General features: G+C 38.8%; 1 protein-coding gene across 1 annotated transcript in view; it reads left to right on the top strand.

Moving 5' to 3' along the window:
- The first annotated feature begins 7,007 nt into the window (after positions 1-7,007).
- Positions 7,008-27,519, top strand: part of BCR (BCR activator of RhoGEF and GTPase) — a 169,087-nt gene continuing 148,575 nt past the window's right edge. Inside the window, exon 1 of the mRNA XM_053701993.1 lies at positions 7,008-8,682. Coding sequence (XP_053557968.1) covers positions 7,743-8,682 — 940 coding nt within the window. The 5' untranslated portion in view covers positions 7,008-7,742. The remainder of the gene's footprint in view (positions 8,683-27,519) is intronic.

Genomic DNA, 27,519 nt, shown 5'->3' with positions numbered 1-27,519 from the left:
AGTAACTATTGAGGGATTGTTCAATTTTTTTCTGTGTAAGCGGATCAGATAATAAAGAATCATCTAATCTCCACGGAAACAGCTTAACAAGGGCTGCTGGCCAATGAAGATTACTCTGTACTGCTTCATGATCGATGCATGATGTGGAGATCAACTTAGATGCTGTTACTCTGGACTAATCCCATGTCACAGAAGTATCTCCATGTCTCATGTAAAGAAAGAAACCTTAAAGTGAATGTAAACTTAACTACACTCGTTCACGCCATTTAAATGTTAACCTAAAAATAACTAGAGTTTCATTCATCATTTCCTCATAAACATTATCCTACTCACAAATCGCATTTTGAAGTCTCTCTCTCTTTGCGCCGCTATTGATTGACAGATTCCTAAAAATTGTCTCGGCTAATCATAGTTTCCCCCCTTTCGACCCCTTTCCTGTAACATCATGCTTTTTTAATGCGCATGCGCTAATCCCAATTTTGTGTATGGATTCTAGATGCGCGTCCATGATTTGCGCATGCTCAATACCTCTGCCATTGCAAACAATATCACTTCTACTCTGATCTATAAAAGTAAGTAGCATTGGTAGCTGCTGGATTGCTGCGGTTTTAGCGAAACCGGTTGAAAGTATCAGCAATCAATTTAACGATTTGCACAAATCTTATATTTCATTTTTTTTTTTTAAATATTTTATTTTAATTTTTTCAGCATAAACAAAATCATACATATAAAAGAAATAAATACTCTGTTTCAGATACATTGCATTTTGTTTATCTCCATTAGTTAACTCCATAATTAAACATTAAGGCATCAAGAGAGATAGATCTTACATAGGTAGGCCCGGAAGCATAAAACCATGCATATGTGCCAATACAATTAGGTTACTTATATCAAAAGTAGGTACACAATATGTGAACTAAGGTTAAGAACACAATTCCCTAAACAAGGACCCCCCTGAGCTGTACCAGATGTAAGGTTAAATTTACCTTATCCATCCAGCTACTGAGTTAATACATTGGAACTTATATTTCATTTTAAATGCATTATAATATTTACACAATCTCGGGAGCGCGCTTGACACATACGTATACGGCAGGTGGGACCGTTGTATACGTCAAATATGTAGAATAAGGAAGTCGGCTCTGGGAGGAGTTAGAAAAGAAACTGTAAAATGATTAAATTAGATTTTATTGTAAAATCGTTAGTATTTTTTTTTTAAAAAAAACAGTGATTGAAATAATGTACTATGGATTAACTTTTAGCAGGCTTTCACAAACGGAAACTTTGCATTCACTTTAAATCGGACCACAATATTCTAACCGCTAGATTTAGAGTTCTGCGGCCAAAGGGGTGCGTTAGCTACGCGTGCTTTTTTTCTCCCGCACCTTTTAAATACCGCTGGTATTTAGAGTTCACAGAATGGCTGCGTTAAGCTCCAAAAAGGGAGCGTACAGGCATATTTACCGCCACTGCAACTCTCAATACCAGCAGTGCTTACAGACGCGGCCAGCTTCAAAAACGTGCTCGTGCACGATTCCCCCATAGGAAACAATGGGGCCGTTTGAGCTGAAAAAAAACTAACACCTGCAAAAAAGTAGCGTTCAGCTCCTAACGCAGCCCCATTGTTTCCTATGGGGAAACACTTCCTAAGTCTGCACCTAACACCCTAACATGAACCCCGAGTCTAAACACCCCTAGCCTTATACTTATTAACCCCTAATCTGCCACCCCCGCTATCGTTGACCCCTGCATATTTTTTTTAACCCCTAATCTGCCGCTCCGTACATCGCCGCCACCTACGTTATCCCTATGTACCCCTAATCTGCTGCCCCTAACACCGCCGACCCCTATATTATATTTATTAACCCCTAATCTGCCGCCCCCGTCACCGCCACCTACCTACACTTATTAACCCCTAATCTGCCGACCGGACCTCACCGCTACTATAATAAAGTTATTAACCCCTAATCCGCCTCACTCCCACCTCAATAACCCTATAATAAATAGTATTAACCCCTAATCTGCCCTCCCTAACATCGCTGACACCTAACTTCAAGTATTAACCCCTAATCTGCCGACCTCACCGCTACTATTAAATTTATTAACCCCATAAGCTAAATCTAACCTTAACACTAACACCCCCCTAAGTTAAATATAATTTTTATCTAACAAAATAAAATAAATCTTATTAAATAAATTATTCCTATTTAAAGCTAAATACTTACCTGTAAAATAAACCCTAATATAGCTACAATATAAATTATAATTATATTGTAGCTATTTTAGGATTAATATTTATTTTACAGGCAACTTTGTATTTATTTTAACCAGGTACAATAGCTATTAAATAGTTAATAACTATTTAATAGCTACCTAGTTAAAATAATTACAAAATTACCTGTAAAATAAATCCTAACCTAAGTTACAATTAAACCTAACACTACACTATCAATAAATTAATTAAATAAAATACCTACAATTATCTACAATTAAACCTAACACTACACTATCAATAAATTAATTACATACAAATACCTACAAATAAATACAATTAAATAAATTAACTAAAGTACAAAAAATAAAAAAGAACTAAATTACAAAAAATAAAAAAATAATTTACAAACATTAGAAAAAGATCACAACAATTTTAAGCTAATTACACCTACTCTAAGCCCCCTAATAAAATAACAAAGCCCCCCAAAATAAAAAAATGCCCTACCCTATTCTAAAATAAAAATAGAAAAGCTCTTTTACCTTACCAGCCCTTAAAAGGGCCTTTTGCGGGGCATGCCCCAAAGAATTCTGCTCTTTTGCCTGTAAAAAAAAACATACAATACCCCCCCCCACATTACAACCCACCACCCACATACCCCTAATCTAACCCAAACCCCCCTTAAATAAACCTAACACTAAGCCCCTGAAGGTCTCCCTACCTTGAGTCGTCTTCACCCAACTGGGCACCGATGGACCAAAAGAAGACATCCGGAGCGGCAGAAGTCTTCATCCTATCCGGGCAGAAGAGGACATCCGGACCGGTAGACATCTTCATCCAAGCGGCATCTTCTATCTTCATCCATCCGGAGCGTAGCCATCTTCTTCCAGCCAACGGGGATCCATCCTCTTCTACCGATGCCTACTCGCCGAATGACGGTTCCTTTAAATGAGGTCATCCAAGATGGCGTCCCTCGAATTCCGATTGGCTGATAGGATTCTATCAGCCAATCGGAATTAAGGTAGGAAAATTCTGATTGGCTGATGGAATCAGCCAATCAGATTGGAGTTCAATCCGATTGGCTGATCCAATCAGCCAATCAGATTGAGCTCGCATTCTATTGGCTGATCGGAACAGCCAATAGAATGCGAGCTCAATCTGATTGGCTGATTCCATCGGCCAATCAGAATTTTCCTACCTTAATTCCGATTGGCTGATAGAATCCTATCAGCCAATCGGAATTCGAGGGACGCCATCTTGGATGACCTCATTTAAAGGAACCGTCATTCGGCGAGTAGGCATCGGTAGAAGAGGATGGATCCGCGTCGGCTGGAAGAAGATGGCTCCGCTCCGGATGGATGAAGATAGAAGATGCCGCTTGGATGAAGATGTCTACCGGTCCGGATGTCCTCTTCTGCCCGGATAGGATGAAGACTTCTGCCGCTCCGGATGTCTTCTTTTGGTCCATCGGTGCCCGGTTGGGTAAAGACGACTCAAGGTAGGGAGATCTTCAGGGGCTTAGTGTTAGGTTTATTTAAGGGGGGGTTTGGGTTAGATTAGGGGTATGTGGGTGGTGGGTTGTAATGTTGGGGGGGGTATTGTATGTTTTTTTTTACAGGCAAAAGAGCAGAATTCTTTGGGGCATGCCCCGCAAAAGGCCCTTTTAAGGGCTGGTAAGGTAAAAGAGCTTTTCTATTTTTATTTTAGAATAGGGTAGGGCATTTTTTTATTTTGGGGGGCTTTGTTGTTTTATTAGGGGGCTTAGAGTAGGTGTAATTAGCTTAAAATTGTTGTAATCTTTTTCTAATGTTTCGGACAAATTCGACAATTTCGGAGAATTGAATTGATTCCGATTTCTGAATTACTCTAGCAACAAAATTAAACTAATCAGAATGCATTTGTAATGAATAAATCCGAATTAGTTCAATTCAATACAATTCAGTATAAAAATTAAATTTAGTGAGATAGAACAGTGAAATAATTCCGTTTGTGTAACTTGGAATTCAATTCAATACAATTCAATACAATTCAGTATAAAAATTTTATTTAGTGAGATAGAATAGTGAAATAATTCCGTTTGTGTAACTTGGAATCATCTGAATCAACATAACACATACCAAACTTCCGAATCGAATCCGAAACAAATACATCTGAACATATTCGAATTTATTCGAATCTGAATGAATACATTCAAATGTATTTGAATTCGAATAGATCCGAAAAACTCTGAATCTGTCCGAAACGAACAGAAACAATTTTTTTCCGCTGTGCTAGTTTTATTAGTAGGGAATAATGCTGTAAGCCCCCATACTTTCTCTTTTTTATGTAAATGTATTATTTTGGATGATTAGCACCTTATCTCATAGAACTATTTTTGTTTGTTAAGTTTTTCCCACTCTTTTGGATTGTAGTGCCTGTTAGCTCTTATTTGTTAATTTAATAACCGGGACATTACCTCCACATTTTCCTCTATGCTTTGCAATTGCTCAGAATCACGCAATTGAGAGTAGGAGCGAAACAGGAAAATTATTCTCTTTCGATCTCACAGTACAAAGACGCCTGGGGGCACATTAAGTGGCAAGACATGATGCAGATGGGGACCAGGCCCCCTATATAAATCTCACTATAGATTGTGAGGCCAGATAGGCCCCCTAGAATTGTGGGCCCTGTCTTGAGACCTCTGAGACCTGCGTTAGTTACACCCTGGTACCTGTCCCACTCCTATTTTAGCACTATGTACTTTAGCTAATCTAATGCTATACAGGACTGTATATTAATGATCTTATATTCCTATCATCTCATTAACTGTCTCAATTATCCAATTTCTTCAAACTTCTATCTCCCTGACTACTTAGCTGATCCCTATCCTAAAACAATGTTTCAGTGTATTTCTTCTCATTGGCACATTCCCTGATGACTTCAAGAGTGTTCACACCCATCTTAACCAAGGGGCAGACTAGCAGTTGCAAACCTTGTAAATTTGTATTTTAGGTATGCCATTAAAAAGTAATTTATATCAAATTTCTCACTCGAAGGGAATTGATGTGATATCTTAAAAGGACGTAGAGCCCAATTATTTCTTTCATGAATCATATGATTTTAAACAACTTTCCAGTTTGCTTCTTTTCTCAATTATGTTGTCTCTCTTGGAATCCTGAGAGCAAGCAATGTGCTACTAGGAGCTATCTGAACACATTACATATATGGTGAGCCAATGACAAGAGGCATGCATGTACAAGCACCAATCAGCATCTAGCTCCTAGTAATGCAATGCTGCTCCTAAGCCTACCTTTTAGGCATGCTTTTCAACAAAGGATACCAAGAAGACAGAGAAAATGAGATAATATAGGTAAATTGGAAAGTTGTTTAAATGGGCATACAACAGGTTGAAATATAAGCATATCCTAGAAGGGCCAAGTAATTAGAAATGCATAAAAAATGGTTTAAAAATTGCTGGCAAGTATTTTAAAATAATTTTCAAAAATAAGCAAAATTAATTACATAGCTAAGCTGCCTGGAGCAACCAACTCACCCCCCCCCCCCCCCCTTATCAGTGTTTAGACACAGGCATTGTATTTCACCTGAGTTCCCATTTTCTAGGCATGCTCCAGCAGATAATCTCTATGCATTTTTGCATTCTACCAAAACACCAATGGATATAGATACGGCCATAGAAGGAAATGTGTGTGTGGGGGGGAGTTAGAGCTGTACAATTCGGAAACTTAAATGAAAGGGTTAATGGCGAGGCACTGCAGTATAAATTTGCATGTAAAGTAATTAAAGTACATACCGGTATTATATTTTGTATCTATCGATTCCCAACTTGTTTTATGTCTCTTACTTTCATGTCTCTTGGTTACACTACCTACCCAATCAAGCCTGCTTCCGATTTTGCTTTGTAGATTTTGCTTTTTAAGAAAATGATTTTCTCTCTCTCAAAATTCTCATTATATTCACTGTACATCATTGACAGAATCATTCAAAAGGGTCGTTAGATTGTGAATATTTATGGAATCCACTGAAGCAGAAAACACATTCAGATTGTATTAACACGTTTCAGCTATGTTACTCTGCAGTAACAGAATTTGCAGTATAATCCTAATTTTCGTTATGTTATTAGTTATGTCTCATGATTTATTTCCATTTGCAACATGTCAAAGCACTACACTTTTTAAACCCCAAAGTTTACAACAGCACAACCATGAAGTAACAGAGCGTGCATTGTGCCCACAAAAGACATGTCGCTTTAGAAATACATTCATAACTCTGGGCATGTGCAATGCCCATGAATGACGTAAAATCTAGTTCCACCTAGTGCCCATAACAGATATGTCACCAGAGCACCGTCTTTATACTACAGAGCATGCGTGGTGCCCAGTTTAGTTAGAGCTGATTGAGTCTATTCCAAGCGAGATAATATCTAATTTTAAAAACGTGGTCGTTTGTCTTATTTACTCTGAAGTGAATCTTAAATGAAGTTTGGGAGTGTGAATGAGCTGTTTTCTTACATTGATAGTATGCAAGAAAACTATATGCACCAATAAAGAGACATTTGAGTATGAGAAATTAAACCTATTGGCTATGAAGTTAAAAACATATATAGCAAAGAATTAGTTAAATAATACTTTCATGCAAATTGACACAATGGGTTATGCCCTATTGACACAAATCTGAAAGACTCTTCTATGCAAGTGTCACACATGCCGTTCTATTGATACATGGCACACGCATCCTTACTGACACACATACAGTCAGTGACACATAGAGGAGGAGTTGCGTTGTGTCCGCCCCCAGTGCTGAGAGGGACACGGTCTCACACAATAGAGAGGCCGAGATTGGAACAAGAAAGGGTCCTGGAGATGTGGAGACTCAGCCGGTGAACAATAAACATTACAGGTGTAGAAAAGATCAACAATAATAAGGTGCAATCGAAAGTCCAAACTGCTAACACCTGTATGAAAGACACCAACCCAATGAGTGAGAGCTGGTCCTGGATAAGGAGAAACCGCCGATCCACTGAGATGAATGTTGTCCTGGATATGGAGAGACATTGTATACAATGAGAGCTGACTATAGACATATAGGGGCCCCTAATCCACTGAGATATTGCTGAATAAGGAGAAACACTCCGTAAAACAAAGAGAAAGCAGGACACGGATAGGTCGCACTCTGGTGAGAAGTGGATTTATAAAATGCTGTGATTGACCGAGAGACTGTCATACAGATAACTTACAGCGAGAGACAGCTGAGATGCACAGAGACCGTTCATACTGAAACAAGAAGTACGTTTAAGAGAGACGAGGACGCTGATTTATGTTTCACTACTCTACTTTTTTTTTTTTAGAGAAACAGCCCCCTTCTGACCTGGGTGCGGAGGGACCGCACATCCACCAAAATACACAGAAACTAACTTATTAAGGCGTATATGGATACAGCTGGGGAAGACCCATAACGTGCCCGGTAATGCTTGGCTCTTCATGCTGAGTCCCGGTGTAAGGGCCCCCTGCAGGTCCCGGGGCCAGGGAACACCATGTTGGAGCCCGCAGGTTTCGCGGAGGCGTGGCGGGCTCAGTTCCCAGATGCAGAGCCGCCTCGCATGGAGCTGCGCACTGTACGGGACATGGAACAAGAGTTAGAGCGGTGCAGGGCTTCTGTTCGCCGCCTTGAGCGGGAGCTCAACCGTGAGCGCTTCCGTATGATCTACCTGCAGACCCTGCTAGCAAAGGAACGTCGGGGCTACGATCGGCAGCGCTGGGGATTTGAGGATAGGGGGCCGCCGGGTGCGGAAAAGAGCCCAGGAGCTGAGGAGAGAGTGCGTGGCCCCGGCAGAGAAGAGAGGAGTCCAGAGGAGAGACCGCGGGGTCCTGGTCGTAGAGAACCACCAGTTGGGGCACCCGACCTGTCACCGGTTGATACGAGTAGGGGCCCTCGTCGCCTTCTCAGCCTCACTGAGAGGGACGAGCCGCGATCAGACAGGCTCAGAAGAGCATCGTCCCACCCCGAGGGCAGCCCAGGGCCCCGGGGTCCTAATTCCACTGACACTCGTAGGGGACGCTCTTCAGACAGTAGCTGTGGCTGGGATGGGGAATACGAGGAGCCTGAGCTGAACCCTCGTTTTCTGAGGGACAATGCGCTGCCTGGCCCCGGAGGTTCATGGGGGGAAGCCTGGCCGCGCCGTTCCTTCTCCCCGCGGAGTTTTGAAGACTTGGGAGGAGGTTACACTCCAGACTGCAGCTCCAACGAGAACTTGACCTCCAGCGAAGAGGAGTTGTCATCGGGTCCATCAGGTAGAGTGTCACCACGGGGCCCCTGGGGTCGTTCCCCGCCATCCCCGGGTAGTGCCAGTCCGCCCACCCCACAGGCACCAGCAAGACACTGCCAGCTCCGTGTGTCAGAGGCTGCCATCGTAGGAGTAAGGAGGAGCGGACAGATTTGGCCAAGTTGTGCAGAGCCAACAACAAGAGATGGAGGTGAGGAACTTTTTATACGCACTGTTACAATTAAATTATTTATACTCACTACTATAACCCCCCTTATAATCAATACACACATTATAGACATTACTCCACAATAACTCAGTACAAATGCCCCCATAGGGTCTATTATGTTTTGTTATAAGTAAACAAACTCCATTATTATTTATTTGTAAAGTTCTGCCCTGTTATGAAGAGCTTAAAATACACTGTCTACCCTCTTACTATGTATTTAATTCTTTCAAAATGGTTAAACGTTTAAAAGGATAGTAAACCCAATTTTTTTCTCTCATGATTCAGAGCATGCAATTTTAAGCAACTTTCTAATTTACTCCTATTTTTTCTTCGTTCTCTTTTTATCTTTATTTGAAATTGCAGGAATAAAAAATCTGGAGCCAGCCTATTTTTTTGTTCAGTACTCTGGATAGAGCTTGCTGATTGGTGCCTGCATTTAGCCGCCCAATCAGCAAGCGCAACCCAGGTTTTCAACCTAAAATGGGCCGACTCCAAAGCTTTTATTCCTGCTTTTTCAAACAAAGATAGCAAGAAAACAAAGAAAAAATTATATAGAAGTAAATTAGAAAGCTGCTTAGAATTGCATGCTCTATCCGAATCATGAAAGAAAAATAATTGGGTTTAGTATCCCTTTAAGGTTGCATTCCTGGAACAACCTCATTCTGTTTCATACAGGACATGGTCAGCAAGGCCACCATTAGCATTTGTGGGGCCCTGGGCAAGACATTTTATGGGGCACCAAACCTCCTTAATCCCCCTCCCCCTGCATGCACTGTTTCCTGTATGGATCACCACTGTCCCAGTATTCAGTGTGTCCTAAATAAAGAATAATAGTGTATATTACACCTCTTGATACAATAACTCTCTTCTTCATAAACCAAATATAGGATGTAGACAAAAAAAGGGGGATGGAGATGTAAGACCCACCTAAGTATACACAAATAGCACTATAGAGTCCAGGATAAATCCAATTAAACAAAAATATGTTGCGCACAAGGACACTATACCAAAAGGTCTGGGTCAGGTACTGAGACTAAAATATTGAAATATAACTTTTATTGAAAATAAAATAAAAAACAGGGTGCAAATTAAAATTACGTGATAGAGATTGCTAATGCTGATAATACAGCGGTGTGCAATGGTCCATTGAGAGTTGTGTGAATAACCAATAAATGTGCCTAATCAAAAGGACATCACTAGCAGCCGTACAATGCTAGAGATATGATAGTACCTTTTGATGGTAGGCATGAGTAACGATTGGTCTCTATATTACTTAGTAGTGCCATTGGGTTTTCTTCTCTATTCCAAATATAGGATGTGCATTGCATCTTCTATTACCCTTACCGCAGAGTTTTGGGTCCCTTTTTCATTATATTTAAAGGGCAGGTCTGATGGCCAGTGTTTGCATATACATGCATGCCTGCCTACCTTACTTTTGAACACCCGATGTATTCTAATTTAAAGTATAACAGGAGCACAGTTTTTGCATATTTTTTAACTCTTCTGCAGAGGTTAAGCAAATAGTAAATAAAAATAATTTGTTTAGAAACAAAATGCTCTTAAAGAGACACAAAACCCACATTTCTTTTTCTTTTGTGATTCAGACAGAGCATGCAACTTTCTAATTTACTCCTATTATAATTTTTTTTCGTTCTCTTGCTATCTTTATTTAAAAAAGCAGGAATGTAAAGCTTACGAGCTGTCCCATTTTTGGTTAAGCACCTGGGTAGCGCCTGTTGATTGGTGCGTAAATGTAGTCGGCAAGGGCTACCCAGGACCTGAACCAAAAATGGTCCGGCTCGTAAGCATACATTCCTGCTTTTTCAAATAAAGATAGCAAGAGCACAAAGAAAAATTAATAGGAGTAAATTAGAAAGTTGCATAAAATTGCATGCTCTATCTGAATCATGAAAGAAAAAATTTTTTTTTTTTTTTTTTTGCACCTTTAACAGAATGGAGCATTTTTTTATTTTTACACCAGAACATCTTTTAGTCCACATCCTTTATCACATTTTTCAGGACATAAAGTGACATTGCATTCTTTACATATTGCATTACTATCTGTATATATAAATTCATACACTTGTGTTCTCACACTTAGCTCACCTAATCTAAGTACACATTCTCAGTTCTTGCCATAAATATGTGTATTTGTTACAAGCGGTCATTACACAAAACGTCTATAACAATCTTTGTGTATACACTTAGTGCTTCCTCTGATCATACAAAAAGCAAACTTAAAGTTAAAATCAATCCTGGCGTTTTACAAACGCTAGGATTTACTATTGAAACAAATAAAGGGGACTTTCATTCATGAAGTATAAGATACTTCATGTAGAAAGCTTCTTTATTTGTTTCAACCGATCACCGTTCTTAGCTGCTACGGCAGCCCAAGGCTAAAACATTTTTTGCTAAGAGGTGACGTTTTCACCTCTTAGCCAATAGCCGTGTAGTAAATCCGGCTTGGCGCCCATGGGAGCCGTATTGACCGTATTAGCTTTCTACATGAAGTATCTTACACTTCATGAATGAAAGTCCCCTTTATTTGTTTCAATAGTCAATCTTAGCGTTTGTACAACGCTAGGATTGACTTTCACTTTGACTTTACGCTGCTCTAGGCACTGGGAGATCTGCCATTTCACTCACTCACTCACTCACTCAATGTTTTTATAGTTCAGTCTTAAAACTGAAAAGTTATTTATTAACGGCTGTCATGCAGAAAACATATAGGATAGGACATACAGAGGATAAATAGACCACATCCAAACAGTTGCATATAGAACATTGAATAAGATATTAATACCTCTGAATAAATCATGGTGCTTAGAGGAATACAGCATAATGCTAACATGGTTTGTGATGCTGTTTGCCTCTGCTATGTACAGAGAGCATTCACTGGGCATATGGAGTGTGGGGGAATCCCTGGCCCATGGACCTCCCATAACTAGACCCCAGGGAGTATGTAGTGGAGCAGGTGCCAAACTACTCCAATATATTAAATTATTAAAATAAGATTTACAGCTGTTGTGAGACCAGTCATGGAAATGCAGCATGCAGTGGAGATGTTATTCAAAACTTGCTACCTGCAAGTCTGCCCCCTAGGCCAAGGCTTATTGCATAAATACAAATCTGCCTGATATTCATTCTTTGTGCATTCTATTTTTTATGTAAATGGACATTTTAGTTTAAAAATTAAAATGCTGTAGCAGAATATTTTATTTGTAAATAATCACCTCACTTTTTCTCTGATCTAAACCTCACAATTTCAGACGTGGTTTTTCTCATTGACCCTCGCAGGGGCTGCCTTGTTGGAATGATCGTAAAAAAAAGGGGGGAAGCCCCTGTTAGTGTCTAGATGACTTCTATTGTAGTAATTGAGCTTGCTGGAAAGGGACACGTCGCACCATGGGGCAAAGTTAGCATGGGGCGATCTTTAAAATTTAAATCTTGCAGCCAATATAAATCTCATTACGCTGCTTTCTGCATATAGCATCTTACAATTGCCTATATTTTTTTCGGATGCGTGTGTTTGAGTCATAAGTATTTTCAATGTTTTGAGAAATGCTTGCCACCTTTTTAGTTGCCAAAAAACTGAGATCTGGAGTGTGAAAATCTTTACAGAATTACGCTGGGATTAGAGAGACTATTCCATATACATCCAGGGCATATGAATAGACCGGCAAGTAAAATTTTTAACTTACCAGCCCGAGCGGCGACCTGACATTTTAATCAGGATAAAAGAAGAAATAATAAAAAATGTCAAATTGCCTTTCACATATGCGCACACACGGGAAAGGAGGGTAGAAAGGGGAGGTTCTTTCTGTTAAATGCATTCAAACACCTCCCCTTATCTCCATGGCTCTTGGTCTTTTCCTTGTCAGTTGATACTTCCCACCCCTAAAGTTGTCTGCGCGGGAAGACATCCTGCTAGAGCGGTGAGTGTTTCTTCTCTGTGTATGAATGAAGTATGGCTTCAAGTGACTATATAGTTATGGTAGGCAGCTTGCTCACGTACATTATGCTGACGTACTCCAGGGTCCTCTGCAGTACTTCAGCACAATGTACACGAGCAAGCTGCCTACCATAACGATATAGAGCAGTGCACAATTTTTCTGGATGCTATTAATGCGCCAAAAACTGACTTTACCAATTAGTAGAGAACATACCATTCTCCATGGACCCAGTCAAATCTGCTAGCGCTGCACTGACAGTCGCGCTAGTAGTAGAAAGGGGGAAAAAAAAAAAGTATTTTTAAAATGCTCATTATGTCACTGTTCATTGTCCAGCTAAATCCAGTACCACTCACAGCACTATAGGGTGAAGGGTGGCAGCTTTAAATATACTTAGTCAATCATAACCCCCCACATATGCTGAAGTAAAATAAAAAAGCTCGTACATACAGTATTACAATGATAATATCCCTGTTTTTTTCTAGCTAGTGATAGAAAAATATTTTCTAAAGTTAAAGCCTTTTTATTAAGTCCCAAATATTAAGCAGCTTGCAGGGCATTCAAATTGGGACATCTGTCTGCAATGCTTTATGGGATTACAATAACACTATTTATATTGCCTTTTTACATAAGATATATACACACTACATGCAGATACGCACGGGCGACTAAAGTTTCTTGCGGGCTGGTAAGTTTTGTCATTTACTTGCCCGGTGGGCAAGGGGAGTTTTTGGGTATTCATAGGCCCTGTACGTCCATGTTCAGCCCATTTAACAAAAAAAACAATTACGCTTGGTATAGTACTTAAAAGTATTAATTTCTAAGTGATTTTTGTACATCAAGTTTACTTAAATTATGATTTACCCTGCGCATATTTAATATGATTTATTCCTGAGGAATTTACATACAAATTGTAATTTTTTTTTTTTAATTATAAAATACAATTTTATTTTTGGTGACGAATGCACCTTAACAATACAAATGTGTTGCTTTTTTTGTGTGTGAATAGTTCCAGTTATTTGTATTATAAGATTTTTAAAATACAAATTTTATTGTGCACTTTTGTAATGTCAACATCTCCCCCCCCATACGAAAATGCAGTATACGCCCCTTAGCGAGTCATCAGGGTAAAAATGGCACTGGCGAGCATTCTTTAATGACCTTTAGATTTTTAGGCCCTTTGTGCTAAAGGGACATTTAAGCCAACATTAAACTTATATGTGTTGGATAGAGCATGCCATGTTTAACAACTTCCCAATTTACTTCTATTACCAATTTTGCTTAGTTCTCTTGGTATCCTTTGTTCAATAATAATCCTAGGTGATCTCAGGAGCGTGCCACTTGGCAGCTGTTATAGCAATGTTATACATAGTTGCATACACGGCTACCATATAATGCTAGACTCTCTGACAGCAGAGTATGCAAACACTTGTCTGATGGCTAAGGGCACCTGAACGCTCATGAGCTCACCTAGGATTACTCTTTAACAAAGGATACCATGAGAACTAAGCAACATTGATAACAGAAGCAAACTGGAAAATTGTTAAAAAATGCATGCTCTATCTGAATCATGAGTTTAATTTTGACTGTTCGGTCACTTTAAGGTCAAAATCAACTTTCATGATTCATTGAGAATGTGCAGATTTAAACAACTTTCAAGTTTGCTACCATTATCAAAATGTGCACAATCTTTTAATATGCACACTTTTTAAGCCACCAGGTTCTCCTAAGCATGTGCACGAGTTTCCAGTATATACCTTTATAAGTCTGTGAATGGCTGATGGCTGCCACATGATACAGGGGACAGGAAGATGAAAATAAACTTTTGAAATTTTTAAACAAACAAAAAAGACTGCTTATTTGAGAGTGTTATTGCTAATCAACAAATGCATAGAAATTTGCATTTGTCTCTCCAGATCAGATCACGGATGATGATTGGAGCATACATAAGTATTCTGCTCTTGATTGGCAAACTGGTTATATCTTATTTGGAACAGCAACGTGCTATGGTGAAGTGTGCAAGGGTTAATAAACACATAGTAAGGAAAAAAACATTTACAAATGAAATGCATTAACAAAAGAACAGAGCATTTTATTTTCTCATGCAGTTACTACATACTACTTGCACATGCAGCCATTACATTTGTTTTGCAGGTGCACTTAGTCTTAGACAATTAATAGATATATGTTACATTTTTACTCACCTGAATACTCGGTAATATCCCATAAATTGCATAACTGATCATCACACACACTCTACAAGCACACACTGGTCAAGGTTCTCACACAAGTATTTAGTATTTGCATGCCCACTCATGTCCCAACAGTATACTCTGTGCAGAGAAGGGGGGAAACCAACACTATCAGATCCTACATCTCTTGTTGATCATTATATGTTTATAATACACAGTTTCTGGCATTTGATACCTATTTTGCCCAGTTTAGTTGTAGTCTCATTTGTATATTAAAGGGACATAATACTCATATGCTAAATCACTTGAAACTGATGCAGTATAGCTGTAAAAAGCTGACCGGAAAATATCACCTGAGCATCTCTATGCAAAAAAGGAAGATATTTTACCTCACAATTTCCTCAGCTCACCAGAGTAAGTTCTGTGTAAAAAGTTATACTCAGCTGCAGGTAAAAAAAATGAAGAAGAAATGAACAGCAGCCAATCAGCATCAACAGTGCAGGGGTCATGAACTCTTTTACTGTGATCTCATGAGATTTCATTGTAAACTTCCTTACACTGAATATGGAAATAAAATGAGTGCGCACGGAAGCTCGCTCCTTCCGCTGTCCCGGGACAGACATACTGATTTGCACCTTAGAAGTCCTTTACAATGGGAAGTGGCTACTGAGAAACTTTTGAGGTAAAATCTTTTTTTTCTTTTTTACATAGAGATGCTCAGGTAATATTTTCTAGTCAGCTTTTTACAGCTATACTGCATTACTTTCAAGTGTTTAAACATTTGGGTATTATGGCCCTTTAACTCAGCACTCCATGTAGTTTCTCTATTGCACTCTATAACCACTCCCTGTGACAACTAATGTTGCTCAATCAAATCTCTTTATAGGTGGTGTATTGCTCCATATAGGTGTGTATTAAATCTCATATTGCTTAATATATAAAATGCTTCCTGGAATATCTTTTGCCTAATGTTTGCCATGTTTATATTCTGTCAAATTTCTTTTTTATAAATCCTGCTGCTCCATAATGTATACAGCTGCAGCTGTTGTCTATTTACAAAATGCTCTTGCTTTCCTAGTAACCTCTCTCTGTCATGCAGTGATCTTTCTCTCACCTAACTGCTCAATTTTAACCATTTCATACATCTGTTCATTTTGCTTTTTTTTAATAGCTATCTCCATGTTTCACTCATATTATCACCTCTCTATCAGGCCCATTTATCAAGCTCCGTACGGAGCTTGAAGGGCCGTGTTTCTGGCGAGTCTTCAGACTCGCCAGAAACACAACTTATGAAGCAGCGGTCTAAAGACCGCTGCTCCATAACCCTGTCCGCCTGCTCTGAACAGGCGGACAGGAATCGCCGGACATCAACCCGATCGAATACGATCGGGTTGATTGACAGCTCCCTGCTGGCGGCCGATTGGCCGCGAGTCAGCAGGGGGCGGCGTTGCACCAGCAGCTCTTGTGAGCTGCTGGTGCAATGCTAAATGCGGAGAGCGTATTGCTCTCCGCATTTAGCGAGGTCTTGCGGACCTGATCCGCAGTGTCGGATCAGGTCCACAAGCCCTTTGATAAATGGGCCTGTATAACTGCTCCCATAACGTCATGTAACATCTGTAAAACAGAAACTGCTTCCAACAACTTGTACTATTGTTTTATGTACCCTCTCCCTACAACTCCTCCAGTGTTCGAAATTAGCCTCCCCCGAATCTGCTGTCCTAGACACAGGTTTCAACTATTGCTCTATGTTCCCTCTGTCTACAGCATCATCTATAGTTCTATGTAACCTCTACCTATTGCTCTGTATAGTATCACCTACTGCACCATATGTTCATATCCTACACTGCAATTGGTTTGGTGAACACACACACACGTCAGTCTTCATTGCAACTCCTGTACCTTCATTTAACATCTTCCCATAATTCATTGCTCTATCTACAATAACGGTCAAGTCAGGCTATCATATAGTCATATACAGTAGCCTCCAGATTACACTGAAAAAATAAAATAAAACATCAGGTTATAAAGTAGTTGAACTCATAGGGCTCAAATAGGAAAGGAAGTAAGTTTGTAGATTGTTTCAGTGATGAGTTTGTAATGTAATTTTAGAAACTGGTGCTCACTAAGAAATATTCTGCACACCTGAACAGCTTGTGCTATTGTTGTACATATTCTACCTGCATCTACCCTTTTGTCCAAGAAACACCTTTTTATAATTCCAATATATCTTTCAACCTTTCCCTGTGCCAACCTATATTGCGTCAGAATTTCCTCTCCTTACAACACCTTTTTGTTTCTTTATTTAACACCAATTTGCCCCATCACATTATCTTAGTTCCTGCTGTTGCACATATTTTTTTTCTTACATACGATCCCCCCTTTTTTTTATTTTTTTTAACTTCTCCTATTTTTAAAAATAACTCCTTATTACATCACATTTCTTGCATCAATATAAATTCTTTAGCTGTTCTGTAAAATATTTATTTCTTCATGAACATTCTCTGTAACACTGCATTGTCCTCTTTATGCTTTACTTTTATCCCCAGTGTGTTGTTTTGTATTCTGATGCGCTGGCAAACCTACCAAAATGCACATTCAAGCACCAAGTATACTGAGGCTCTTTTGCTCAAAGTGATTGTAAAGTTTAATGAATTACTGCCCAGTATCTAAAAATAATCTTAAAAACAGGGGCACTTTAATTCATTAAACTTTACCAATACGCATCATTTTTAAAAATATTTAACATTGCGCTATGGTAAACATACTGCTGTTTCTAACAGATTCTGCAGCGGTGTCCATAGGTACAAAGATAAAAGTACAATACAATATAATATAAAAGAAACCAGGCAAACAAACAGGGAATTGAGGGCCCTGTTCCCGTGGGAACTTACAATCTAGATGATATATCTGAGGAAGGGGATACATTGTCCCCGAAATGTTACTTTTGTCACAGTAAAAGACTTTTTGAAAAGACCAGCGAGTACAAGTTCTTCATTTTCTGTTATTAATCTCACTAGCACCCTGGCAGTCATTTAATAAGTGAGAGTGCACATCCCAGCTACATGTGTATGTATATATCTATCTATCTATCTATCTATCTATCTCTCCTCATACATACATACACACCCTATTTCATATATGTGTAGAAATGTATGTTGGCATCTAGGGAGCATATATTTTATATTAGCTGTTCTTCACACAGAGGTGTTGCTTGTTCTTGGATACTGTAACATCACAGTGTCTTATAACCTAAAAGCTGTGTTGAGAGTGGTATCTGTTTTCACCACCTCACTGTCCCCCCCCCCCCACTAGTCTCTCCTCTGTGATGGCAGCATCAGGACAGCTCTAGAAGATGGTTAAGAGAAATGGAGACAGCAGCTGTTAATCAGACCCCATCTTGCACACACCATCTGTACTAAGCGGCCAGTGCTGCTGGTGTAGAACAATAGCCACGTGTTGTTGGGCACCTGCTAGCACCGAGCACCAGCATCTGAAAAGGCCTGTCAATTTTGTCTATCTCCCCTGGGGTCTGTGTCAGTGTTGCTGAACTTCAATTTTCATGAACCGTTGGGTTTTATTTTGTGCTCTGTCTGGTTTACATGGAAATCTGGCATTTAGGAAGTTCTAGATTATACAGTGTTTATTTTTCTGGATAGCGACTGAAATGGCTCAGTTGATAAGCTGCCAGTTGCAATACGTGTTTGTCCTCAAGCTTGTCATCCTGACTAAGCCAGCACAAGGACTTTTAATTATCCCTGAATTGTATAGGTAATGTCTGAAGCTAGTGCTTTAAATGGATATTCTAATGCAGAAAAATGACATGCCCTAATTTGTTAGAGCACAATGTACTTATTGCTTCACTGACCTTGCATGCTAGATAAAGTACCTCTTCGGAGTTACAAGCATTGCAAGTCCTGAGCAGAAAATGGACATTGAGACGGTAATGCTCTGCTTGGGAGCTGCAGTTCTTACAGCTCTTGAGTGACTTTACCTGTGTGTTTAACACCTTTGTTTGCTAGGGTCTCTAATACACAAACTAGAGCATGTCATTTATTTGTTTTTTTGAAGAATGCTTCTTTAAAGGGATAGTAAACACATTTTTTTTCTTTCATGATTCAGATAGAGCATGCAATGTTAAGCAACTTTCTTATTTACTCCTATTATAAATTTTTCTTCGTTCTCTTGGTATCTTTATTTGAAAAATTAGGAATATAAGCCAAGTAGCTGGCCCATTTTTGGGTTCAGTACCCTGGCTAGCGCTTATGATTTGGTGTCTAAATTTAGCCACCAATAAGCAAGTATAACCCAGGTGCTGAACCAAAAAATGGGCCGGCTCTTAATCTTACATTCCTGCTTTTCAAATAAAGATACCAAGAGAACAAAGAAAATTGATAATAGGAGTAAATTAGAAAGTTGCTTAAAAGTGCATGCTCTTTCTGAATCCTGAAAGAAAATGAATTGTGTTTACTATACCTTTAATAGTTCAATTGGAGAACAAAGAGCTATGTAAATGCAGTTGGCTGAACATTACTTTGAACGTTTCTGTTCCTCACCCATAAATAAATGTAAAAGGTTTTTAATGATGGAACTTTCTACAGTCACTTTTTTTTTTTTTAAATGACCGTTCTAATTTAGAGAATGACCTTACTTGTTAGAGAGGCTGATTATGCCTCTGGCAGTCATGGTTTCAGCGCTAGCTAGCACCACAGTATATGTGCATTTCTGCAGCTCATCCACTAAACAATGGATGCATAAGGGAGCTGTACTGTACTGGTAGCTGTAAGTAACACTATTAGCTCTGACCTTGGAAAACGTTCTATACTGGTACATGTCAGCAACATTGCATCAGCTTGTTTAAAGTGAATGTAAAGTTGAATGAATGAGTGCCCGGTTTTTAAAAATACTATTCATTTCATTCATTCAACTTTACATTGCAGCATTTTTTTTAAAATATATTTTATTTATTAAGATTTTGATGTACAATAAAACACACAAAGTAAAAACATAAGTAAGCAAATAAAATGTTGTATTTGACTGTGCTTTTTGTTAGTGTGGTCTCTTGTATTAAGCTTAGTGAGTTAGTCTTTCACATCAACACTATTGACCATGTTCCATCTTGAGTTTATGTTCTCTTTGGTAATGATAGATGGCGGGCATGGTAGTTACTAGTATTAGCTGCTATTGTTTTCCTCTCTAGTGTCCTCCCGCACACCCAGTGGGGGGAGAGAAAGGATGAGTGTATAAGGGCAATCAACATATATTTTGTAGTAGGTTCACCTTACTTACAAGCAATAAAACAACCAACGAACAGTTCTCTACTCTTTAACATATTATCTATGATAATCCGTATTTTAGTTTCCAGTGATATCACTCTTTGAGAATATAGGTGCATCAGATATAACAGGTTTAAAGGTGTATATATATTTATTTGAGGTTATTTATCATGTAGTCTTGTATAGGATTCCCATAAGAAGTACATGTCATGGTAAAGGGAAAGTTGCCCTATTTTAAGGTAGTAATATCTTTCCAAGATCATGTTCACTAAATTTTTCCACTCATAGATTGTGGGAGGCTGTGCAGATACATTGCAGCATTTAAAAAAAAAAAAATACTTACCTTTTCTTTAGGAAACCCAGACGGTAATCCTACACCCGCAGCTCCTCTGTACTTACCTCAGCAATGACGAAACCGCCTTCCCCCAATCACGGCGTGGCCTGCATGCCATGATTGGCGGAAGCCGGTTTCATCATTGCTGAGGTAAGTACAGAGGAGCTGCGGGAGGAAGATCGCGGTGTGTTGGCTAAAGAAAAAGGTAAGTATTTTTTTTTTAAAAAATGCTGCAATGTAAATTTTAATGAATGAAAGTGCCCCTGTTTTTATTAGTATTTTTAGAAACCGGGCGCTAGTTCATTCAACTTAATATTCACTTTAGCGTAGGATAATATCTGTACTGGTATTTGTCAGTGCCCAATTCTAAAAACTCGTCAGCATGAAGAGAAATCATCAACTTATTTTACTTGGCATTATATTGTAAAGTAAGTGTGTCTCCTTCACATAAAGCATATTGGTAAATTCCATTAATGAGATACAGTTCCCACAGTAAAAATAGCTTTTAAACCATTCCCTGTGGTGTCTCCTAATACTGACTGATCTATTGACCTGTGACTTAGAATTTCATAACTTTTTGGATTATCATTATACATATTTCCCCAAAGTAAATACAAAGCTTACATGCTTCAGACTTTACTGATAATCATCAGTGTCATTACAGACTTCTCTGGCTGTGGTGTGGGAGGCTCGTTAGTGTTGTTGCTGGTGTATTATTTGTCAAGTCCTGCAGTAAAGTTGGTATTATGCTGAATCAGACAGTTGGGTACCACATCCTTGATAGCTATAGGCTTTCCATTTTCAATGGTGAGGAGGTGGCTATTATGTGGTGCAGAAAGGAGAGAAGCAGAGAAAGAGGGAGACTGTATTTATAACATGGTAAAGAGAGAGGGTCATGTGATACAGTAGGCAGTTGAAAGAGGGGGGGGGTCATGTGACATTATTCTGCTCCACTGCAGGATATTTACAGCTTAATCCCATTGTGTCCACTCAACCTTATCAGGCTTTGAGCACCTCGAGCTCTGCTAATGGCCAGGCCAGTTAAAGCTCTTTTGTGTTAATGTGCAGCTTTTACCCACAATACTTAGCTGCAGTTTTTAGTCAAAGAGTAGTCCCTCCCATCCCCCAATCTTTCAAGTGCAGGGACAGATCAATGCAGTTAAAATGATTTGAATGCATGTTTGTTGTAGCATGTTATGTGAGAAGGGACTTGAAACACTTTGTTTATGCATAGGGAAAAAAACATATTTGCATACTGTCATTATTTATTTTGCCCCTTTTTAATCTAATTCATACTAAAAATTGTAGGTTTTCCAATTGTGATAATTGGAAGAGCACACTACAGATGTCGCATATATGTCCCTAATTTGCCTCAGCAGAGATGAATACTGTACATAAGATACTACAGAAAAATGTAAGTTTTGCTAACAAAATGGCAGTGGCTACCCTAGTCTGCTGCAGTAATACGTACGGATTGGCTCCTCAAAATAAGGCAAGTTGTTTATGTATTCAGAACTACAAGACTACAGACTATTCTTTTTAATTACAAGGTGTTTTATTATCCTTTTTAAGCATATTTTTAATTGGCTATCTGAAAGGTCTCACAAATCAGTTTGACTTTCTAAGTTATTAGAACACTTTTATATCTCCTGAGAAATGTGGATGTGGGTTAGGGACAGGCTGTTATGTAAGAGGAATGTGACATCTGGCTGCAAAATTAGGTCACAAGTGTTTTACTTCTGATTTCTGACTTGGGTAATGTGGCAAGTAGGGTGACCACATTTCCAAACTGTCATTCATGGCCCCCCCCCCCCCCCCAAAAAAAATGATGATTTTGATGCCCTTTTTTTGGCAATTTTTAAAATAAAAAAGCAAACTGGTCACCAGTTTAGACCCTTCCAGGTGGCGTTTGTAGAAAAATATCAGGCAAATATTAGCTAAAATTATTTGGATGGGTGGGGTTGAGAGGGTAACAGATTTCTCAGTGCCTAGGGTAGCACAAAAGCGCACATACATGTACTCGGATAAACTTACAGGCACAAATACACAAAACAGATTGATGCACATATCACATGCATGTTATACACATACATAATGCACAAATCATACAAGACACAATTAGAACTGTTACCTGGACGACATTTAACCGGCAGGGCAGCTATATTTAAGGTTCACATTTTGGTATTTCTGCAAATCAAACTTACCTTCTAAAAAACAAACAAACAAAAACACCAATAATCACTGCTGAGAAAAAAACAAAACAATGGTAAAGAATCACTCTTTCTGTAAAGAAGGAAGCACTTCTTTACAGAAAGAGTGATTGATTTATGGAATAAACTTCCTCGAGGTAGTAGCAACAAACACTGTGGGGGACTTTAAAAATGCATGGGACAAGCATAGGGCTATCCTACGAACTAGATAAGTTTATACTGTTAGGTAAGGTCGGGCAGACTTGCTGGGCCTATGGCTCTTATCTGCCGTCAATATCTATGTTTCTATGAATCCCCCCCCCCCTCCTAAATTTACTATTTAGATGTGTTGTGTGAAAATTAATAACACTGTGATGTAAAATGGCTCAGCATTTTACTCTGAATATTAGGTAGGTTTTTCCCTGAAAATGTAGAAAAATTTAGTTTCTGTTTGAAAACCTTTGCCCCCCCCCCCCCAAAAAAGGACAAAGGGCAGTGGCAGGTAAGTATAATAAAATACCTACCTGTCCTGACATGTCATATCTCGCTTCCCTCCCTCCATACTGGCGCCAGAGACATTCCTGAATCTGCTGCGGGAAGCCACCCTGGCCAGGTTTTCACTCAGATCAGTGCACTTCTTTAAGCCTGGCTCTCAGCTCTCTCAAAACAGACAGCCACCCTGAAAACTGGGTTGCCTGTCCGGGTCAATTCGCGGCTGCGTCACTGCTGTCAGTTTCCATTCCGGGACACTGCATTCTCCCGGAATGAGGGTGCCCGGGACAGTCCCGGGCAATCTGGTACACGTGGTCACCCTAGTGGCAAGTGAAGGCTGTACTTGAAATTTCTCACTGCAATGTTATATGACAAGAGTGCATTGGAACTGCAATACTATTAGGCTTAGAAAGGCCCTTCTAGGTTTATTCTGGTAGTGCATCAATGCTTGATGTACAGGTGTGCATTCCAATCCTTTGTTAGGATCCGCATGTGGAAAAAGGCGGCCACTCATTGGATTTGTCTCTTAGGAGACACATTTATTCTTGGATTTGCACAGATCCTTGTGTGTTGAACATTATAAGCATAATGCTGCTCCGAAAGAGCCGAATCCCATAGGTGGCCGCATTCGGATCCTAACGAAGGTAAGCAATTATTCATACATGAAAAAGAGTTTAATCTGAAAAAAAAAATCTTGAGACTTTACTTTTTCAGATGTTTGCTAAACAACCACAGATTGAAACAAAGATGCTGCACCTAGGTCCTAGAACTACTACTGGGCTGTTTGTTCCTGGTAGAGCGCTTCTTTATGTATGCTCAGATTGAAACAAGCATGCATGGATTTTGATTGGACCTCTGTACCTGCTCTTTAACATACATTGAGTATGAGACAACTACCAGAGGAGTGTGAGGCATGATTGTAGGGACATATGTCATTTAATATATTATTGATGTTCTAGAAAGCCTTGAAGGGAAACCTCTTTTTGCAGATTTGATGTTCCTGAAGTAGTAAGTCAAAGGAGAAATGTAATGTTGCAAGTGTTAAAGGGCCAGTCAACTTTTTTTTTTTATAATTTGCAATGTATTTTATACATTGCAGTGCATACAATCTGTTTCTTTACAAAATTTCTAAATGTATATAAATATCAGTTTAGGATGTCTGTTAGTTCATGTGCCTTAATAAATCACAGTAGTCCAGCACACACTGTTAGAGTTGGGTGCACGCTATAGCTAGGCACTGCACAACCCAGCAAACAAAATCCAAAGCAAAAGATGAATAGCAGCACTCCAATAGAATTATCTCCAAACTTTATTTCATATCCAGGAGTACAAAACAGACAGCAACGTTTCGGACTACATGCCATGGCATGATGAAGGACATGTAGTCCGAAACGTTGCTGTCTGTTTTGTACTCCTGGATATGAAATAAAGTTTGGAGATAATTCTATTGGAGTGCTGCTATTCATCTTTTGCTTTGGTAGTGCATGTGCCTTAGCCTGTGACTCCTCTTTAGCTATGTTTTCGCTTTAGAGATGACAGCCAATCAGATATATATCCCACTGTCTACTTAACATATGCAATGGTATTACAGGGACATTAAACACTTTGAGAATATGCCTTGGTATTGGAAGCTTGCAAAATTCCCCCACTGTGTGGGAGTTAACTATATTAAAGGGACAGTCTAGTCAAAATTAAACTTTCATGATTCAGATAGGGCATGTAATTTGTAAACAATTTTCCAATTTACTATTATGCAATTTGATTTATCTTGGTATTCTTTGTTGAAAGCTAAACTTGGATAGGTTTATAGAGTGATTTCTAAGCTGTTGGCTGCCTCTTATCAGTGCATTTTGCCAGTTTTTAGTTAGAAAATACTAGTCCATGTGTGCCATATAGATAATATTGTACTCACGCCTGTTGAGTTATTTATGAGTCAGCACAGATTGGCTAAAATGCAAGTCTGTCAAAGGAACTGAGATAAGGGGGCAGTCTGCAGAGGCTTAGATACAAGGTAATCGCAGAGGTAAAACGTGTACTAATTATTTATAACTGTGTTGGTTATGCAAAACTGGGGATTGGGTAATAAAAGGGATTATCTATCGTTTTAAATCCAATAAAAATTCACGTAGACTGTCCCTTTTAAGCACAGGAAAAATGCATTTTCAATTGACCAAATTGACATTTATTTTGAAATTGCAGACTTATTAAATATCCTATATTAAATACTATACACTTTCTATAACTCTAAAGAAAAATCACATCTCAGCCTATTTACCTGCCCATTCTTCATTTTGATATTATTATTATTATTATTAGTTATCTGTAGAGCGCCAGCAGACTCTGCAGTGCTATAAACAAAGGCGGAGTACAACAAAACAATGATAATCTTGTTATGGTAAGTTAGATATGATACAATGGACTATATATGAAAGCTCCAAAACCTGACTGGTATGTTATACCTTCTACTGGCCGCTAGAGAGATGATTTTCATATAACGAATATTGACTAACTCTCTTAAAATATAGTCTCATCTGTAGTATCGTGCAAATTAATTTGTTAGATTTTTTTCTTCATTATATGGTTTTACTAGGATGTTATATTTTCCTTTTTGTTCTATTAATGTGATTTCATTTTTTTTTTCCCATTTGAATATTCTTTCTGCAGATTTTGTATTTCATTGTATGACTTGAGAATTATTTTGTCCCCCTTTTCCTGCAAAATCCAGGCTGAACACTGTTATATTCTGCATCGTCATTGGCTGCACACTGTAGGGCTCTTTTTAAAAAGCTTCCCAATTGGCCTCAGCAGTGAAGGAAACCTAGATTCCAATATGACAGTGTCTATATTGCTTTATGGGGCTAAAACTTCAATATTTAAAGAAATACTATAATTTTATCAATAACATCTACCTATTATTGTCAGGCTAATCTTTGCTTTGAGAACATCATTCTATCTAACATTTATTTTGTGTTTAATGTCCCTTTTTTAAATAAATTAAAAAAGCAGTGAGTAAACTGTGCATTTACAGTCAACGTTATGTAACTTCATATTCAAATGTTTGCAAGAGTTTGTTTAGAGAAACATGCCATGTAAGCAATTTGCAATCTTTTTATTTCCACCCTAAGCCCCACTTCAGTGTGCTAGAAATAGCAATAGAAATGTGATAGCATAGCTGGGAAATACAAGGGAAAGAGCAGAGATGTCTAAACACACCAAAGTGATGCATAATGGAGTGTGTGTGCGCACAGCAGAGGTGGTATGCATATTCAGTAGGGATGTGTACACAGCAAGGAGACACTCTCTTCATTCTTGCTATATACAACTGCTACAAAGTGGGATAACAGGTGCTGTGTACAGCACAGTGAATCCCATGAGTCATGTGTGATGCACCTGTTGTTCTTGCTTATATGGAGCACTTTGGTTACTGACCCATTCTCTTGGGTATCAGAAGTATGCTGCAAAATGATATCGGCAAAGCTGAAGGGGGTTCTTGTTGTCTTTTAGCCACACTTATGTGACCTAACATACCATTGGGACTGGTTGAGCTTGACAAGCTGGAACTACCTGTTCGTGTAATGGCAGGGTCACAAATTCCTGATTTGTTTTATGTGAATGTATTTGCCCAGTGATATTTGTGATTGTGTTACCAGTGGTGGGTGTTGTCCAGGATATCTACTGCATTACTCATTCCTAGTCCTGGTGGCGTCATCTTCCAGTGTTTGGCAATGTGTATGGGCACAGTAACTGCAGGAGGTGGCATGAGAGTATTTTCCAAATATATCTGGCCTAGTACACACACTTGCATCTCAGTGCTGGCTCTGCTTTCTGTTTCCATGAGGTTTTCAATTTCCTGGTGTACTCCCAATGATTCCTGTCTGCACATTCTGTCAGACCTTTTTGCTCTGGGAATTCTTGTCCTCTATAATCCATCTACATAATTACTTGCCATATTTGAATTGTCATTTATTTTTCTTAACGGACCAGTAAATACAGTAGATTTGCATAATCGACAAATACATTATAAAAATACAATACAATGCAATAGCACTTAGTCTGAACTTCAAATGAGTATTAGACTTTTTCTGACAAATTTATGTATACTTCCACTCCCACTGTATCATGTGACAGCCATCAGCCAATCACAAATGCATATACATATATTCTGTGAATGTTTGCACATGCTCAGTAGGAGCTGGTGACTCAAAAAGTGTTAATCTAAAATGACTGTGCACATTTTGTTGATGGAAGTGATTGGGAAGTTGTTTCAAATTCCATGCTCTATCTGAATCATGAAAATTTTATTTTAACTTGAGTGTCCATTTAAAGGGACAGTCTACTCCCAATATTATGGTTTGAAAAGATAGATAATCCCTTTATTGCCCATTCTCC

This window comes from Bombina bombina, chromosome 2 (assembly GCF_027579735.1).
Source record: "Bombina bombina isolate aBomBom1 chromosome 2, aBomBom1.pri, whole genome shotgun sequence".
Lineage (NCBI taxonomy): Eukaryota > Metazoa > Chordata > Amphibia > Anura > Bombinatoridae > Bombina > Bombina bombina.
The sequence above is the reverse complement of the archived record's forward strand: the minus strand, read 5'-3'. Positions and strand labels throughout refer to the sequence as shown.